Below are 19,490 nucleotides of genomic sequence, written 5' to 3'. Positions count from 1 at the left end.
TTTCCCTGAATCTCGATCCTTCCCACCCTGATCAACCATGTAATTATTACTAAAAAATAAAATAAAATAAAAGGAAATAACAAATTGGAGACATTTAGACTAATGGAAAAGAGAGTGCCTAGAGGCTGGTGTTGTGGCACATTGAGTAAAGACAGCATCTGCAGTGCTCATATCACATATGGACACCAGATCATGTCCTGGCTGTACCACTTCTGGTCTATATTCCTGACAATGGCTTGGGAAAAACAGAATGAAACTGAAACCTTACACCATAGAAATAACCAGCTCAAAACAGAATAAGGATTGAAATCCTAAGATTTGAAATTATAAAACTCCTAGAAGAAATCACAGGGAAAAGTTAGTAACAATAGTCTTAGAAATGATTTCCTGACTATGACATGTAAAGCAAAAGCAAAACATCAAATACAAACAGAACACATCAAATTCAGGAAAAAAACTTCTGTGCAGCAAGGCAACAATCAGTACAGGAAAAACTTGAGGGGCCAACGCGTTGGCTCAACTGGCTAGCTCTCTGCCTGTAAGCGCCCCAAATAGCACCAGTTTGTGTCCCAGATATTCCACTTTTCCAACCTAGCTCTCTGCTTGTGGCCTGGGATGGCAGGTATGGGATTTCAGTCATGTAAGATGAAACATTTCTAGAGCTCCTCTACAAAACAAAATTCACACACACACTTCTGTACAGTTAAAATTTAAGGGGAAAGATCTAATATTACATTTTTACACCATATTTTAAAAATACTTTTTACCATGTTTTTTTTTAAATGCACAAGAATATGTTAAGACCATTTTTGACTTAAAAATGAATGGTAAACGAAGTATAGGCATTTATTAAAGGCAATATTACTTCCAAATAAAATTAGGACTTCCAATGAAACTTATAAATACCCCTATACATTATAATTCATTGAACTATCAGAAAGTTAAAAGCTGTAACTTGTATTAACAGACTATGCTAATGGCATAAGAGGGGGAAAATGACAAGGTGGGAAAAGGGGGAGGTAGGAAGGTTTAGGGAATGAATCCCTATACTATTAAACTGCATCCTGGAAAACAATTTTTAAAAAGTTAGAACTGCTTCTAGTCTATCATTAAAGCTCTATGCTATCAGTGACAGACTGACATAGAGATGAAGGGGATAAATAAAATGGAGATCTTAATGCCTTGGTGTTAGCTCCGGGACCATGTGATTTGAAAAACAAAAACAGAAAGCAAGGAAGACAAGATCCTGGCTATGAAGAATCTTACAGTGTAATAAGAAAAGCAAGCCAAGATTATAGTCCGGATATATCTGACATAAAAAGGTGTAAGAATATGGGATGAAAACTGGTACCAACACAGAACACTGGCACCACATAGTCTGATGCACCACTATGCCAGCCCCTAGAGAAAAGATTTAAATACGAAAGGAGCATGGTATGTTTGAGGAAAAATCTGGCGCCACTAACCAATGCCAGTGCTGGCAGGTGGAGGACTGGCCAGCAGAGCCATCACAGATTTTATCCTTTAAATCTTCTGTTTTGTCTAATGAAGTATCTCTCAGGGAATTTTTCAAATATTTTGATTTGGTATTTTGCAAGCCTTCACTAATCATATCAGAAACAGATTAAGTAAGACACTATAGCATTTTACAAATAAATAATATATTTACAGATGGTAGTGTCAAATGCAAAGACATCTTTAATTATTGCTTTTTAATTGAACATGAAATAAAAGTCTCTTACCTTTCTTCTGGAGTATCTACATGAAATGTTCTCTCTATGACAGTGGTCCACTGGAGACATCTTATAATAAATGTGTTTGGCTTTGGTCGCTCTGTTTTCATTAACTGGCACTCTAGAAAAAAAAATGGCTCTTTAAATATGTAAATCAAATATGTATGATCTAAATTTAAGTCAAGTCATAAATACTTTGTAACGCTTACTAACTGATTTGAAAGGCAAAGGGACAGAAAGAATTGGAAATAGGGAGAAAGAGAGACACAGAAAGACCTTTCATCTGTCGGTTCCTCCCCAGGTGCCCACAGCAACCAGGGCAGGACCAGGCTGAAGGCAAGGACCAGGAAGCGCGTTAGTCTGTCTCACAGGTGGCAGGCAGCCAGACATGGCAGGCATCACCTACTGCTTCTTGCTATGCTCATCAGCAGGACACTGCATGAGAAATGGAAGCAGGACCTGTAACCAGGGATTCTAGTGTGGGCTGCAGGCATTTCTAAAAGCACTTGAATTAATCTGCTACAATATGTTTCATATAAGAAGCGAGAATTAACAGAGCTTTCTCCTATACACAAAACTTAGTGCAAATGTACAGTAGTCTTGAATTTCCTCACAAAGCTATTCACAACCTGACTGCGTATCCTTTTCCACTCCATCACCCATTCTGGCCAGATTAACAGGCTGAGGTGGATTACCTAATTTTTCTGTATTTAAATCTTTTTCTCTAGGGGCCAGCATGGTGGTATAGCAAGATAATCCTCCACCCTATGGTGTCAGCATTCTATACAGATACCAGTCCTACCCTGTTTACAACCTTGGTAAAGAGCATCTCTTTGGTCATCAGTTAAATGAATTGCTGCTTCCTTCTTTAGCAATGGTGACAGTCAATGCTGACCCATCATCACAGTATTTCATCCGCCACAGACCCCAAACTGATTTTCAGAATTCTCAACATAATATTCCAAGCATGCATTCCCAAGTAATTTATAATTACCTCCTCCACCTTTGCTATCATCTTCTACAATATGAAATAACTAACTTATTTAGTATCTTTCTTGCTTTCTGTCCCTTTAATACGAATGTATTCTTGGCAGGACACACAACATAAATATTGTTCAAGTGAATACATTCTGATAGTAGTAATGCAACAAATAAGGTTATTTTTTAATACAAAAAAAGACTATGTAGTGCAATCTCCTTATATAGGCAAGAAGGAATAGAGTTTACAGGCAATCAAAGGTGTGAGTCTAGTGAGAAGCTAAGTGATGGAGCAAGAGTGAAACAGGATAAAAGTCCAAATGCAGTACAAAGGAAAGCAGCAGCAGGTAAAAAGCACCTCTTCATTGCTTCTATGTTTTCAACAAATTAAGAGTGATCAGTTCACAGCAAGTTAAAAGAAAAATGCACTGGAGACTTGAGAAGAATCTATGAAATAGTGCTTCTGAAAAACAGAAAAGCATAAAGACTAGGAAAACATATCATTACTGCTGTGTGATATTAAGGATTCAGTGGAACTTCATGCTCAATAATCTGAAGTGGAAGTCAGAGTTGCAGTGGACTGACCTGCTGCCTGTAACACCGGCATCTAATATAGGTGCCAATTTGAGTCCTGGCTGCTCCCCTTCCAATCCAGTTCCTAGCGAATGCGCTGAGAAACCAGCAGAAGATGGTCCAAATGTTTGGTTCTCTGCACCATGTGGAAAACGTGGATGAGGCACCCAGCTGCAGCCTGGCCCAGGCCCAGCCAGTGTGGCCATTTAGAGTGAACCAGCAGATGGAAGATCTCCCTCCTTCTCTAACTCCATTTTGCAAACAGATAAATAAATCTTTAAAAAGAATTTAAAGTAACCAGAGAATGACTACACACTTTCCCCCAGACCCTTGTGCAAGAACAGAGAAAACTAGATTTTAACTAATAAGAACAGATACTTCACTTGATCTTAGTCAAAAGTCCAAGCTGTGATAAAGGATTAAAGTGAAACCAAGTTGAGAAATCAATGTAAGGGAGTGACTAAAATACTCAACACATGAATTTTACCTTAAAAAAAAAAAAAGATTTATTTTTTATTGCAAAGGCAGATTTTCAGATAGGAAAGACAGAAAGATCTTCCTTCCATCCACTGGTTCACTCCCCAAGTGGCTGCAGTGCTCAGAGCTGAGCCAATCTGAAGCCAGGAGCCTCTTCCAGGTCTCCCACGCAGGTGCAGGGAACCAAGGCATTGGGCCGTCCTCAACTGCTTTCCTAGGCCACCAGCAGGAAGCTGGATGCAAAGTGGAGCAGCCAAGACATGAACCAGCACATACAAGGTGAGGATTTAGCCACTGAGCCATCACACCAGGCCCAACACATGAATTTTAAATGAGTATGGAAAGAAACTGGAATTTGGTGGTGTATAAATTAATAAAAAACAGAATCAGTAGACCATAAAACTTCTTCAGAGTCAAATTTTATATAGCAATATTACTTACCATTTGAAACACGAGTTTAAAAATGTCAGTTTGCATTGTCATAAATATAAAATTAAAATATCAAAGATATTAATTTAACTTAAAATAGTCAATCACCCAATTTCCTATAACTTACACTGCCTACCAATCCAATTCTTGGAATCCATTATTTCTTCTCACCTCCTTATTTCCAAAGGTGTTAATAACCCCAGCCAGTAGTAGTTCACTACATGATTCTACAGTGTTTAACATGTGTTAACTTGATCTAACTTGATAAATCACTTAAAGGTTACAAATTATGTGCCAGGCTCTTCTTGTAGAAACCAAGACACTGACAACATATAAGTGTTCATAGTAAATATTTAATAGGAAATAGGTAGGAAGGGCAGAAAAAGAAAGGGAGAATGCCCAACTTAAGATTTACCTGCTTTTTTTAAGGTTACTACTGTGAAATCAAGACAACAGATTTTGAAACAACCATATTCAAACGCACAATCTCTCACCCACTACCAGCTATGTGATGCTAGTCAAAGTACTACGTAACTCTAATCACTCAGGCTTCTGATGCTGTCATCAGGAATAGGGCATAATCTTAAAGTATTTCAGTATCATACCTAAATGAAACTTAAGTGTTGTGCTTTAAATAACCTCATAATAGGATTGTAAAAGCTACTCAAAATACGATACAATCATATTCCAAGTGATTATTAAATGCTGTAATTAATAGGCTGCTAATAACAACAAAAACAAAACTTTAAATATTTTTTTAGTAGCATGACTGCAAGATTTTTTAAAAGAGTAAAACATGTATTTATATGTGGGATATTATGGGAAAATAAACTTGACAGTGTTAATTTGTTAAGTATTGACAGACACAACAATATACACTAATGTCAATCACGAGCCATGCAGTATTCAAAATTCTGGGTTTATAAAAATAACTAGGAAATTCCAGCAGCTCACAGTATATAACCTATTCTGCTAGTAAACACTCCATACATGTTACTGTAAAATAATAAATAATTAATATTACGAAGGCTTTGATCAGATCCTTGTGAAGCCTCCAGTCCACATTACACACAATTAATAGTGTAACAGAGAGAAAGCACAGTACTCTGCAGATCTCAGAACGGAGCACTCTACAAAAGCAACCAACTTCTTTTTTTATTATTATTATTATTATTATTATTATTATTATTATTATTTTTATTGGAAAGGCGGATATACAGAGAGGAAAGACAGAGGAAGATCTTCCGTCCGATGATTCACTCCCCAAGTGAACACAACGGCCGATGCTATGCCGATCTGAAGCCAGGAGTCTCTTCCAGGTCTCCCATGCGGGTGCAGGGTCCCAAAGCCTTGGGCCGTCCTCGACTGCTTTCCCGGGCCACAGGCAGGGAGCTGGAAGGGAAGCGGGGCTGCCGGGATTAGAACCGGTGCCCATATGGGATCCCGGGCGTGCAAGGTGAGGACCTTAACCACTTGCGCCACCGCGCCGGGCCCAATCTTTAAAAGGTGCAAGTATTTCTTTCATTGACTGTTTCAGTATTTGAGGCAAAAATGCAGTGCCCAGTTAAGACTTAACATATCAACTCTAAGAGATTCATTTAATTCACTGAATGAGGAGTGTTTTAGGTGAGCATGCGCAGTGCCTTGGTAGAGAGCAATTCAGTGGGGATATCTGTGGAGTGCTCACCAAGTGGTTCTTAAATGTCATTCACTTAATTCACAGGACAAACCCAATATGTGCTACATAATTACACTGTACTTTATAAATCAATGAATACAAAAGATCCAGAACAGCTAAATAACTTGCCCAAGACACATAGTTTGCCAAGTAACTGAATAAGGATTAATTCCAGGACCATTGGAATAAAAACCACAAGCTCTTCTGAAGAGACTGCACTTTTGGGAAAATAGCCAAATTCAGTGATCATCTCCCAAAACAATGGAACTGTCTATGTGCCATCCCACATCTTCCCCAAACCTTCTCTCTGTGTGGCCCTTCTCATACCAAGAACATCTTTTCTCTAATGAGGAAATCGAGAAAAACTTTCAAGGCTAACAAGAGGGGGTGCCCACTATCCTGACTCCTGGCTCAGGTTATCCCCTTGCACGTCCTGTCCTTGGCACTTCTGGCTTCTCCAAGAAGGCAGGCAGCAGTAGGTGGCGCCGAATGAGGAACTGAACGGAGCAAGGTGGTAGAGCAGCAGAATGCAGCAGAACCTCTGAGTTCTTTCACTGCTAGCTGTCACACTCTGCAATGCCAATGAAGTGAACGATGAGAAAAACGTTCAAAAACCAAGCTGCATCAAGGAAGCTCCAGGTTTCTACTCATTTTTCTGATTTGTTACCCAGAATCTTACTCATAGGAAATAGAGAGGAAACAGACAAGGTCTTACATTTTGTTTCATAACACAAGGGGTCTGGAAAATCAGGGGATTACGTTCAAGCTCTCAAACTCTATATTGTCCACAGGAGATTTTAAAAATTTTATGATCCATATTCCTAATTATGAGATTTTAATTATCATAGACTTTGACATATTGGTATTAACATGGGATACCATTTGTGGTCTTAAATTGGATTTAAATCATGACTTGTTAATGTGAACTTCTCCTAATACATTTTCTTTAATGAATATGGTTGTCACAGAAATCACCAGTTTGCAAAAACCACACTTCCAGAGGCAACATTTCTCATCTGTCTACCAAACCCTGTTTCTAGTTAAGCACACACATGTCAACAATATTTTAGAACAACTGTTCTTAGCAGATTCTGCAAAATTCAAATTCAAATAAATACTTTGGCCACCTCAAGAATAATTTAGATACAAAGATGACATATGGCATCCACTAACAAACACAAGAGGTATTTGTATTTGATTGAATTCAAAGGATGCAATTTTTAAAATTATCTTTGAAAGAAATTTTTAAAAGATTAACTTATTTGAAAGGCACAGTGGCAGAAAGAAGGGTAAAGATAGAGATCTTACATGCCCTGATTCAGTTCTCCATGCTCACAGCAGCCAGAGATGTGTGAGACCAGAGCCAAGGGCCAGAACCCCACTCAGGCTTCCACACAGATGGCAAGAATCTAAGTTCTTGCTCTATCACCTGTGGCCACTCAAGCAAATTAGCAGGCAACTGGATTAGAAATACAGAATAAACAGACTAAACCAGGCAATTTAATACAGTGATAGACATCCCAAGAAGCTGCTATGACACAATGCCCACTCTCAGTTTTGTTTTGTTTTGTTTTTTATTGGGTGTGTGTGTGTGTGTGTGTGTGTGTGTGTGTGTGTGTGTGCACGCGCACGCGTGCGTGTACATGTGTGTGCGTGTGTGTGTTTTATCAATCATGGGCCTTAAAAATTTACAATTTAGGGCCCACTGCAATAGCCTAGTGGCTAAAGTCTTCGCCTTGAAAGCACCAGGATCCCATATGTGTGCCAGTTCTAATTCCAGCAGCTCCACTTCCTATCCAGATCCCTGCTTGTAGAGGATGGCAGTAGAGGACGGCCCAAAGCTTTGGGACCCTGTACCCATGTGGAAGACATAGAAGTCTCTGAGATCCTGGCCTTCGATCAGCTCAGCTCCAGCCGTTGCAGCCACCTGGGGAGTGAATTATCGGATGGAAGATCTTGCTCTCTGTCTTTCCTCCTTTCTGTATATCTGCCTTTCTGATAAGAATATAGAGATCTTTAAAAATTGTACAACTTTAACCATATTTAAGTGTAAAATTTTGTGACACTGTTAAATTAACACTACTATTTAGGCAAGTTGGCTTTAAAACAGTTAAAAATACTTCTTACTTTACTTCACTGTAAAAATCATGCATGTTTAATCAGGAAAACTCACACCCAAGGCACAAGCAAATTAGAAATCCTCACCACTCACAGTTAGGCATCGCTAATTTTTTAAAGTGCACTTTTGCCAAGCATTTTCTAACCATTTTCAAAAATCATGAAACCATAGCTGATCGCATCATCACAAGTCATTTGGTCACTGAATATTGTATAGTTTTCATTTCAATAAATATCAACATTATCGTTTTTGACTGCAGCACATTCTAGTGCACTCACATACCAGAGTAAATAGTTTATATATAATCAGACTTCAGGAAATAAACAAGTTAATTACCCAGATATACACAGTGTAACATCTTATCTTTACATAATATGCTATTGGGAATGTGTTAAAATTTGAGAAATAACAATGGACACTAGTTTCATTTTCATTGAATAAGAAAAATTAACATGTAACAAAATTTCTAAACATCCTAAAAAGAATGTACATTAAATTGAAACTGCCAAGAGGGCAAAGTCCATATTGTTTTGTTGCTTAGAACTGTATCATCTCAAAGAATAAACAAAGGGACTAACTATAGCTCAATTTATGAACCATCCTTTGTCTTAGTCAACTAAAATTTCATTTTTAAAAATCAGTTAAGGGAGAATAAGCTTGTAATAAAATAACTGACCTAAGCACAAATCATCAAGGAAGACTCCAATCACTGAATAAGTGGTAAATAACTGAAAACTGCATGCCAACATGACAACCTACAGATTATCTGTCAAGCACAAGAACGAAACTTTATCATCAAAGTATGAAGCCACTGTCAGTTCAACCTGATGAATAATGATAATATCACTAATACTTCCATGAAGTAAATATTAAGAACCTCCTGACATAATGCAGTATCAGTAACAAGATCACCATGGAAAGCTTCGTGATAAAAACATTGCAGGTAAACCCTTTAGATTGAACTTCCATTTTAAAATAAATGCTTTCTCTATAAAGCAAGAGCATCCCAGAAGAGAAGACTTTCCTTAAGGCCTTTCTCTAATAATTCTGTGTGACTGGAAGAGGTAAGACCAGAAGAGACTTCCGAGGGGCAAGAGCCAAATGTAATGTGAAGCCCTTAATGCATTATGATTTCAACACACCCACTGTAAAACATACTTCAGGTAACTATGTAAAGTATGAGTATGAACTGAAAATGATTTTTTTTAAGACTTGGAAAGTCTAAGTTACAGAGTAATGGAGAGGGAGAGGGAGAGAGGGAGAGAGGGAGAGAGGGAGGAAGGGAGCGAGGGCGAGAGATCTTCTATCCGCTGGTTCAATCCCTAAACATGACTGCAATAGCTAGAGATAGGGCCAGTTCCAAGCTGGAAGCCATGTGGATGCAGGGGCGCAAGGGCTTGTGTCATCTTCCTTTGCTTTCCGAGGCCATAAGCAGGGAACTGGGTCACAAAGTGGATCAGCCAGGACAGGAATCAGTGCCCATATGGGATGATGTCATACTGTCATGCAGAAAATTCATCTGTTAGGCCACTGGAACTGAATTAATACTAAATATTTGTGAATTTTATTGAGTGTGATTGTGGTACTGTGAATTATATAATAAAGTGCTCTTATTTTACAGAGATTCATACTGAAGAATAGTGGTTTAAAGACATCATGGTATCATAATTTCTTTGAAATATTTTTACAGAGTGCAAATACAACAAAATGTTAACTGCTAAATAAAAGTAATTTGTATACTATACCCATGTCTCCAATTTTTCATTGAAAGGTCAAAAATAGAAATCTCCTAAATATTACTACATTCACTCAACATGTACACCAAAATAAACCAGAAAAGATTTAAACAACTGAATGTAGAACTGAAAATTATTTTTTAAGGTAAAATATATGGACTAATAATCTGAAAAAATACTTCTGGTTAACAAAACTTGTTCGACTCAAGTTAAACTTCAGAATATTGCAGAGGGCAAGAAGGTATAAAGCTACTGCTGCTGAATTTAATTTATAGCTTTAACGCCTCAAGTTTCCATTAGTATCAATGGGTTAATTACTTATTTTCAAAACTGCATGTGAGAGTAAAGAAAATATACAAAGACCTGGTTCTGATTCATTGTCCATCTTTAAAACATCACACTGGAACAAGTTTCTTCTTCCAATTGTCCATGTTCTTCTCCTTCATTTTAAAAGCAAACTACTCAAAATCATTGCCTGCAAGAATTGGTCTTTTGGTGTCAGCACAGTGGAATAGCATACTAAAAGGCAGATTTACAGAGTGGAGGAGAGACAGAGAGAAAGATCTTCCTTCCACCCACTGGTTCACTTCCTAAGTAGCTGCAATGGCTGGAGCTGAGCCTATCCAAAACTAGGAATCAAGAGCTTCTTCTGGGTCTCCAAGCAAATGCAGGGTCCCAAGGCTTTGGACAACTCTGTTGCTTTCCCAGGCCATTAGCAGGGAGCTGGACAGGAAGTGAATCAGGCAGAACTTGAACAGGCACCCAAACAGAATCCCAGTGCAATCAAGGAGGATTTAGCCACTGAGCCATTGTGTCAGGTGCCCAACTGCCTTACTGCTAATCCAGCTCCATGCTAACTAGCCTGGAAAAGCAGGGAATAACCCAAGTAACTGGACCCTTGCACCTGCCTGGGAGACCTGGAAGAAGCTCCTACCTCCCAGCTTTAAGCTCTGGCCATAGTAGTCATTTGGAGAGTAAAAAGCAGATGGAAGATCTTTCTTTCAAGTAATATAAATAAATCCATCAACACCCCCACAAAGATAGTCTTTTGTCACCCATCCCTTCATCAATTAATGAAACCATCATTTCCCTCATTGTCTTGAAATTTTCTCATCAAACATTTCTTTCTTGTTTTCATTGTTCTTGTTCTTAGCTCCTTACTGACTCCAATGAGCGACTAGCCTGGTTCTACCAACATTCATACTTTTTCCTCAGGGCTTCTTCAAAAATGGAGCACTCCCTCAGGCGCATATCTTTGTGTTCCACTTGTATTTTATAATTTTGTCTCTTGTAAACTAAGACGTTCATTAAACAAAATACATATCATGCACTTGTAGTGTGCCAGGCAACAATTCAGGACTGGAAGATGCATCAGTCAACGAAGCAAAGTTCCACTTTTTTGTGAAGTTTGTATTTTAGCAACAGAATGAGTGGTGGTTCAATAAACAAGGACAATGAATTTTAAAGCACAGTAAGTACCGACAAGTACTACGAAGAAAATTTAGGGAAAACAACAAGTTAGAATGACAAGGAAGTAGGCATTGCCTTAGCAATAACAGAATGGTGCTTCTTCATCAAATGACAGACCAATACAGTTACCTGCAGCAGGAGTGACCAAAGCACAAGCAAGTGGAAGTCCAATAGTTCACAGCTGGCTGATACCCACAAATGTGTCTCAGAAATAAGTCCAGTGTGACTAGGGAAATGGTAGGTGATAAGAAGAGGAACCATCATCGCTTCTCAGCCTTTTGGCTAAGATCAAGTGAAGAAGAGAACCATCTTTAATGAGTGGGTGGAAAGACCTCGCAATTCCTCTCACCCTCTGATCAAGCTCTAGCTACAGAGCAAAACTGTCAACATTTCAAAAAGCATGTCTTTTTTCTTTTTAACCTTTCAAATTGAAGATTTCTAGGCAAGCAGGTTTTTTTTTAATATTTTCTTTTTAATATTGTTTACATAATTGAGAGAGATGTGCACCCGTTTGGAACTCTGATTAGGATGGGGAGGGTGAAATATGGAGGAAGGTGGGAGATACAAATGTTTCCAATTTTTTGTCTTCCTATGTCAGCAAGGGAGGAGGAGGGGGTTGCCCCTTGCTGTGGAACTACAATTAGCACCTGGGGATGGGGGATAGTCCTTTGATGACACCCGAAAGACCCCGATGTGAGGAAGTGTTGCAAGGGTATTACCTGAGTGATTTTGATAGTTCTGAGAAGTTGTTGGTTTCCTTGCTCTTGGGTTGAGAAAAATTTTTCAAGGGTCTAATGGCTAACCAAGTGCACCGTAGTACATCCACAGACATGGGGATATGCTGCAAAGCGTGACAGGAGCGTTGTCCAGCCTGTTCTGTTTTCCATCCTCTCACAAGACAGTCAATGTCCCCTGTTGGCCTAGATGAGCTGGCTTTCATGTTCCTAATGTGCATCTGGGCATGCTGTCCACTGCACAGGCATCAGCAACTGAGAAGGCCCAGTCCTGACACATGCATCACGAGACTGGACAACACACCCTGTGATTGTCCCCTGTGGCTAGGGTCTGAGTCCAGAGGTCCAGTTGCAAAGTCTCCCAAGAAACCTGGCCTGTAGTGACCTCATACTTGACTCCTGTCTGCTCGTCAACACAGGTTCAGGCTTTGTTTGTTATCTGCACTAGCCAATGCACATACTGGAGGATGTAGCTACCTAGTCAGTTCTGCCCCAGCCCCATATCTCAAGTGAACCAAAAGGTACTGTGGCCCAGCACAGTCAGCCCACCAGAGAAATAATTTACATGCATATTAGCTGATGCTGCAGCCTAGTTGACACAACCCCTAATAACTCTTGCCAGGCCTGCCCTTAGTCCTGGTTTTTGAGCACAGCACTGTTATTCTATTCATTTCTGTATATTTTCCTAATCACTCAAAAAACACTTCTCCAGTCATCTTTGACTCAACCCTATCTTTCAGCCCACATGGCTGAGCCAACAGCATTCAACTTTACAGTTATTTTCTTATGCCTCTTGCAACCATATCTTTTCACTGCTGACACCGGGTAACTTATAACCAAAATCTGGATCTCTAAAATGGCCCCTGGATGGTTTCCCTTTCTCCAGACTTTTCCAAGTTGTCCTACATACTACTAACCAGATTAGTCTTAATCCACATTTTTCTTCCATATGCCATTCTATTCCTCAAAAATATTCTACTCTCTATAGGACAAAGTTCAAATTCCTTAGGCTGAAGTTCAAAGCTATTCATAAGCTCCACTCTTTAAAAAAAAGTTCAAAACTTATTCCTCTGCATGAAAACTCTTAGTTCTTTCTGCTGACAAACTTGTCTCTCCATTCTCCTCTGAACATTCCCTGATTATTCTTAATTTAATAATTTAACTGGTGAAGATTTACTTATTTTTATTGGAAAGTCAGATATACAGAGAGGAGGAGAGAGACAGAAAGGAAGATCTTCTGTTCAATGATTCACTCCCCAAGCAGCCACAACGATCAGAGCTGAGCCTATCCGAGGTCAAGAAGCCAGATCCTCTTTCAGGTCTCCCATGTGGCTGCAGGATCCCAAGGCTTTGGGCCATCCTTGACTGCTTTCCCAGGCCACAAGCAGGGAGCTGGATGGGAAGCAGGGCCATTGGAAGTAGAACCAGTGCCCATATGGGATGCTGGCGCATGTGCAAGGTGAGAACTTATTTGCTATGCTACCACGTAGGGCCTGCTGATAGTCTTTGATCATCCAGGAGTAGATTACTCCATGTACATCTCCTTATGTATAAGCTTTTGGGTATTTAGAATGCTCATGGTTCTTCAAGCATATGTATATGCTTAAATAGGTTTTACTATAGTAATACCAATTTGAAGCAAAAAATAGTAAAAACCTAATCACATTCTGGACTGTAGGGCAACACTAAAACTTAAAGAGATGGCCTTGTTTCCCTGAGGAAAATAGTAAAAAGGCTTACATATATAAATGATTTTCTCACCCTTGTAGGAAAATACAGGCCTACACATTTACAGTAAGGCATAGAACTATCAAATGAATAAGTGAATTTTGGAAGAGTGCACACAACTAAACACAATAATTTCAATAAAATCAAAAATACATGTAGTCAAGCTGTCATTATCATAGTTGGACTTCCCTGGGAAGTACCCTCTATCATCTTGAAACATTAGAGAATGTATAAAATTTTTTTCTTACTCAGGAATTCTCAGGGTAGCCTGGCTCTACAAGTTTTTCAACAACCACCACCTAGAGGTTTCTTCTTTACTACCTTAAAAACACTTCCACTTCCTTGAAAATATGGCTTCAGTGATACACAGCAAGTTAAAGGAAGAGTCCCATTGGAATAATCAGCTGATTCACCCAACTCCAAAAGAAGACGAGGGGGCAGAAGTTTCATTGTAAATCTTGGCCAATTTAACTTAAATCAGCAGAAAAAGCTTATGCTCTATTAAGTATTTTTTTTAAAAATTAACTATTAAGTAATAACTCAACATATTGTTAGTTGCTTCACTATAATATTAAAATTTTTTTTAATAATCTTAGTTGATTAGGGTACAAAGGGTCAAGGGCTACAGGGTGAAAGTGGGTAATACCATTGTTTCCACGCTAATACTATCATTTTTCCCTGTATCTGGGGTTAGGGGAATAATAAAGGGAAAAGCCCCACCCAACCTCCCACCCATCCCCGATCCCCTACAGGTGGCGCGCTCCAAGGGTCCTGTTCAAACAATTTTGGTAGCTCATCAGATTTGGATTGCTGCCAATCTCACAGTTCCAATCGCAATGAAACCTATTCAGAGTCCACTGACTGACAGCCTCTTCTTGATGGGGTTCCAAGATCAGCAGTTGAGTTGGAGGAATCTCCAAAGACACTTCATCTGAGATGATCCCAGATCTGATTCTTGAGTGAGTGTGCTAGCACAGACTCCAACACCATCCGTCACACCAATCAGCTTATGCACATGCTGGTCGTTGTGACTGCTAGGTCCATTCTGTTTCCAGCCCTGTCTTCCTCGTAAGCCAATGGGTGTTGTAGTAGCTGGCAGAGGCTGGCACTGGGAGCTAATTCTGTCAAGTCAAATGCCAGAACCACCTGGAGACTGCATAATCTGGGAGTGGGTGTGGCCTAGAAGGGAAATAGTGGGCAACTCTCTCAGGGTTACCACCCTCACTGGACAGCACGAAAACCAGGATAGGGGTAGGGGTGGCTGGACAGAAAGGTACCTGCCAGTAGGTATATGGGCTGGATAATAGGTTGGTCGGGTTGAACTAGGTTTCAATGTCCATTGACATGTGTGAGAGCTAAATAGGATGTAGTACAGACTGGACAAGCATGCGGTACATACTGGCAAGCATGGGAACCAGGGTAGGGGGCAGAACTGGTGGGGATTATGGGGAGTTGCCCCCAACTAGGCTGCAGCTCCAACTGGTTTGCGTGAGGACCAAGTATGAAGTGGGTAGGATCGAGCTGGACTATAATATTAATTCTTAATCCCCTCACAATTCTAAAGTATCTTTCATTTCCAATATATAAATTTCAAAAAGTAAGCTGCTTGATTTTTAAGTCCAAGGTGGCAATAATGAACCTCAAATCTAGATCTTCTAGTTCTAAACTCTTGGCTTTTACTGTATTCTATATTATTTTAGGAATGGTGATAGCTTACATAAAAGCAAGCTTTATTTCTTTATCATAACCCTGATATTTATTCTCTAGCTTCGTACAAACAGAAACCGCGGTGTATAGAGTTTTACATTAGAAGAAACGTGACCAAACTTGTTACTAAGTATTCATGACCTAAAAATAGGCACCTTCTGTTATAATTTGCTGTTGTTGTTGTTGATGATGTGGCTGTTCTAACTTATACTGGTTGTTGACCTCATTTCATGGCTTCTCATTTGTGGTAATGTATAGTGATGAAGTACTGGGGTCTCTCATATACAGACATGGGTATACAATGGAACATGCATCCCTGCATCCAGACAAAAGATGGATTCTCAATGAAACTGTTGGTCATGTGTAGAATCAATAATTGCAACAACATGGAAGCAACCAAAATGCCCATCAACAGAAGTCTGGATAAGAAAGCTATGGTTCATTTACTTCATGTAATACTACTCAGCTATTTTAAAAAAATGCAATGTTGTTCTTTGTGGCCAAACGAGCCCAAACGGAAACCATTATGTTAAGGGAAATGAGCCAATCCCAAAAGGTTAGATACTACATGTTTGCCTTAATTTAAAATTAAATGATGTCAATCCGATAAACAGTACCTGTAAACTGTAATATTATTTCAACCCCAAACAGCCTGTATCTCATGCAATAAGATATTGTGAAGTAACCAATGAACCAACAATCAATGTGAGTCAGACAGCTAATGATCTACATCAAAGAACTGTAAAACCTAATATACTTTTAACACCCTATGCTACTTGGAAATGGGGAAGGAGAGCAGAGAAATCTTCCATCTCCTTAGAATGTGTGAGGAAGATGTGAAGTATAACCTATCAGGAACATAACAGATAACTTGTAGACAAAGACTCGAATCAGCATTAGACAATAGTAAAACTACAAAGACATACAGGGGGAATCAAGAGCGATCCTTTTTTTTTTAAAGATTTATTTTTTATTATTTTTTCATTGGAAAGGCGGATATACAGAGAGGAGAGACAGAGAGGAAGATCTTCCGTCCCATGATTCACTCCCCAAGTGAGCGCTACGGCCGACGCTATCCGAAGCCAGGAGCCTCTTCCGGGTCTCCCACACTGGTGCGATCCTGACAACCTCTTAACAGGAAGTCATATGCACAAAGAAGGGGGGGGGACCCCAGGGTGGAGCAGGTGGACAGGAGGAGGCTTGTATCCCAACCCTGGGGACTCCCGGATCCTCACCAAGGACACAAAGGCACAAAGGACTACATCCCAACTGCCAAGGAGACCACAGGAAACTGGAATGCCTTCTGAAGCCAAGAGCTCTGAGATCATCCACCCCCATTTAGATATACCACATGGATGGAAGAAGCCCAAATCTTTCCTTGCAGAATCCAAGGTCATAGGAACAACAGCCAGGAGCCCTGAGCGGTCCGCAGAAACAGAAGAACAGTAAGCTTCCTTTGGGACGAGGGAGAGGAGCTTTCTCTGGTCCTCACTTAGTTCCAACTTTGGATCCCCACCCTTTCTTGCAATGACCATCAGGATTGCTCCGGAGTCCCCCACCCCAAAAGACACGACATGACATAACACACACACACACACACAAATTGGAATAGATAGACAGAGAACAACAAGGAAACCTTGGAACCAGACAGGAAAGGTCAGCATGGACTCACACATGCCTTACTAAGTAGGACACAAAGATTAGTTACTTCTCACTAAGGTATTGAAGATTTCTCTGCACACCCCTCCTAAAACTGTTATGCATCTCAACTGTTGACATATGCCTTGTCAGAATTACAAGCCAGTTTAGACTACCCCAAAATTCGCCAAGTTCAGCAAAATTATGCTTCAACACTATAAACTTCTGAATGCTAAAATGAAAATAGACACGAGACAGCTGAATAGTACCCTATAGCATTTTAAGGTGTATAGCAGCTGGTTCTGTGTATAAATTAAAATTGAAATGTCAACGAAGTAGTCACAGGATGTGGTTAAGAACTTGCATTTTTTTAAACATATTTGTTACTCAATTCCATGTCAATTAATTCCATAATGTTGTAAATTGATGTTGATGTTATGTTGTGGCTTTTCATTGGAGGGGATGATATTCTGCCAGCTCTGTTTTCAGACCAGAGATGGTCTCCCCAAGAAACGGTTGAATTTATCTGGACAATAAGATGCTGGACTCTATGCTTGAAATGAAAGAAATAAGACTGAATTTGAACTGTAATACTGCAACAAGGTGGAGGAATCCACCATGAGGGGAGGGTACGGGGAGGGGCTGGGGGAATCCCAGAGCCTATGTATGAGTCAGTGTCACATAATGCAATGTAATCAATAAAAAAAGTCACCTTCAGAATATTACATTTGCATCATATGATGAGACATGGCAAATTCTAAGGGATCCAAAGATTAATATTGTTTCTAGATTTCCTTGTAGAAATTATATCCAAAACAGATCTATAATTATCAAATTATTATAATAAGGCTAAATGTTAATGAAATATTAACTGGCCAAAACATTAAAAACCCAACATGAATTAACATGTTATTAGAATTGCCTGGATTCTGATACCAAAAAATTAATGTGGCTTATCAATCTGTCAACTTTTTTGACTGCTCAGGTTATAATAAAATTACCTATCTGTTATAATAAATAGCCAATAACAAAACAAAATAGAACTTATAAAAGTTACAGAAATTTCTAAGAACTTACAATTTATAGAGTTTAACAAAAATATTTTAATAGGATGTATTGCTTCCATGACTAACAAATATATTTGAGGATTTCAAAATAGGTAGAAGACAGTATTATGAAGAATTCCAACACAGAGATTATATATCTGAGGTGGCAAGAGGATACTTTAAAAAGTTCACGAAAAAATGCCTCTCATGTAGAAAAAAAAAAACCCTACACATGGTGTCAAAAATGTTTTACACCACAAATAAGTTTTATTTTCATCTTTGATGAACTCTTTAAAATGCCTTTTACACCAATTACCCTGATCTGATCTGATATTGTATTGCATATTAAATACAAGTAATGAAAGATCACACTGTACCATAAACATTTAAAATAATGTCAATACTAAATTTTTTAATGTCTTGTTTCCACAAGATGATTGTGAAGTTGAAAGAATACGAACATATGAGATAGTGCTCTACAGAGGAAGTATTTGATGTTTATTTTTAATTACCTTCTAAGAATGTCCTATGGCAAGAGAAACATTCTCAATGTGCTTTTGGAATCAGTAACTGTTGCTGCTTGGATGATTCAATTCTCATGAACTATTTTGGCATGTTTCAAAAGCACTGCCATTTTATAACATAAAAAAAAATGTCTAAAAATGCAACCATAGTAACAGATTCTGAGTGCATGGGTTGGGGGGTGAGGGAAAAAGACAATGACAAATTGGTCCAAAAGGACACTGAGACTTCATAGTTGGAAGACTATTGTGCTGACAATTAGTAACAGAGGAAGCGGAGCACAAAACAACTGAATGAAAAAAGCTGAACTTGCAATGAAAGACCTTATTATAGTGCAGAAACATTATTGTAATAAAGGGGCAATGTACTCTCCTCTACAAAACTCCAAACAGGCACCCTCATCTCTTTTCTTTTCCCCTGCATTTCATTTTTTCATTAGCATCTGCTTGATTATGTACTATTTTCAATCCCAAAGAACTCCTCCATATCTTTTCTAAATCCAAAGGCTTAAAGGTCCTTCCTCCTACTTTGGCAATAGGCCCCATTTAACTTTACTCAACACAAATGAAGTATTTTGAAACTAACACAAACATGGTAGGCGGGTGGGGAGAAGAGAAGGATAAAGGCAGTGATTTAACATTTAACAACTAAGAGGAGGTACCAAACATGCATTCCTAAAGTCCAAATTGTGAAAAACAAAAGCAAAACAAAAAGCAAAGATTACTTAATTTATAGCAAATATCTACCTAATCCTCCCTCTAAAAATTAGTGTCTGCCATATGGCTTCTTTGACAAAATTTAAAAAGCAAAGCTCACCTAACCTGGGCCTCTCTAGAATACATGGATGCCACGGACCCAGCATCCAGCCAGACTCACCACCTATCAACTGGGTGGACACACACAGAACAATGTTGGCCAGGCT

The 19,490-nt window shown here is 39.1% G+C and overlaps 1 protein-coding gene and 1 pseudogene across 1 annotated transcript in view; both read right to left on the bottom strand.

Moving 5' to 3' along the window:
- The window catches only part of AKT3 (AKT serine/threonine kinase 3), a 236,777-nt gene that overhangs the window by 85,533 nt on the left and 131,754 nt on the right, over positions 1-19,490 (bottom strand). Inside the window, exon 4 of the mRNA XM_040967991.1 lies at positions 1,743-1,854. Coding sequence (XP_040823925.1) covers positions 1,743-1,854 — 112 coding nt within the window. The remainder of the gene's footprint in view (positions 1-1,742; positions 1,855-19,490) is intronic.
- Positions 3,492-3,697, bottom strand: LOC121148253 (annotated as a pseudogene).

The sequence above is a fragment of the Ochotona curzoniae genome, unplaced genomic scaffold, assembly GCF_017591425.1.
Source record: "Ochotona curzoniae isolate NIBS_2020 unplaced genomic scaffold, NIBS_Ocur_1.0 scaffold_4683, whole genome shotgun sequence".
Lineage (NCBI taxonomy): Eukaryota > Metazoa > Chordata > Mammalia > Lagomorpha > Ochotonidae > Ochotona > Ochotona curzoniae.
Note: the sequence above shows the minus strand (reverse complement) of the source record. Positions and strands in the feature narration are given on the sequence as shown.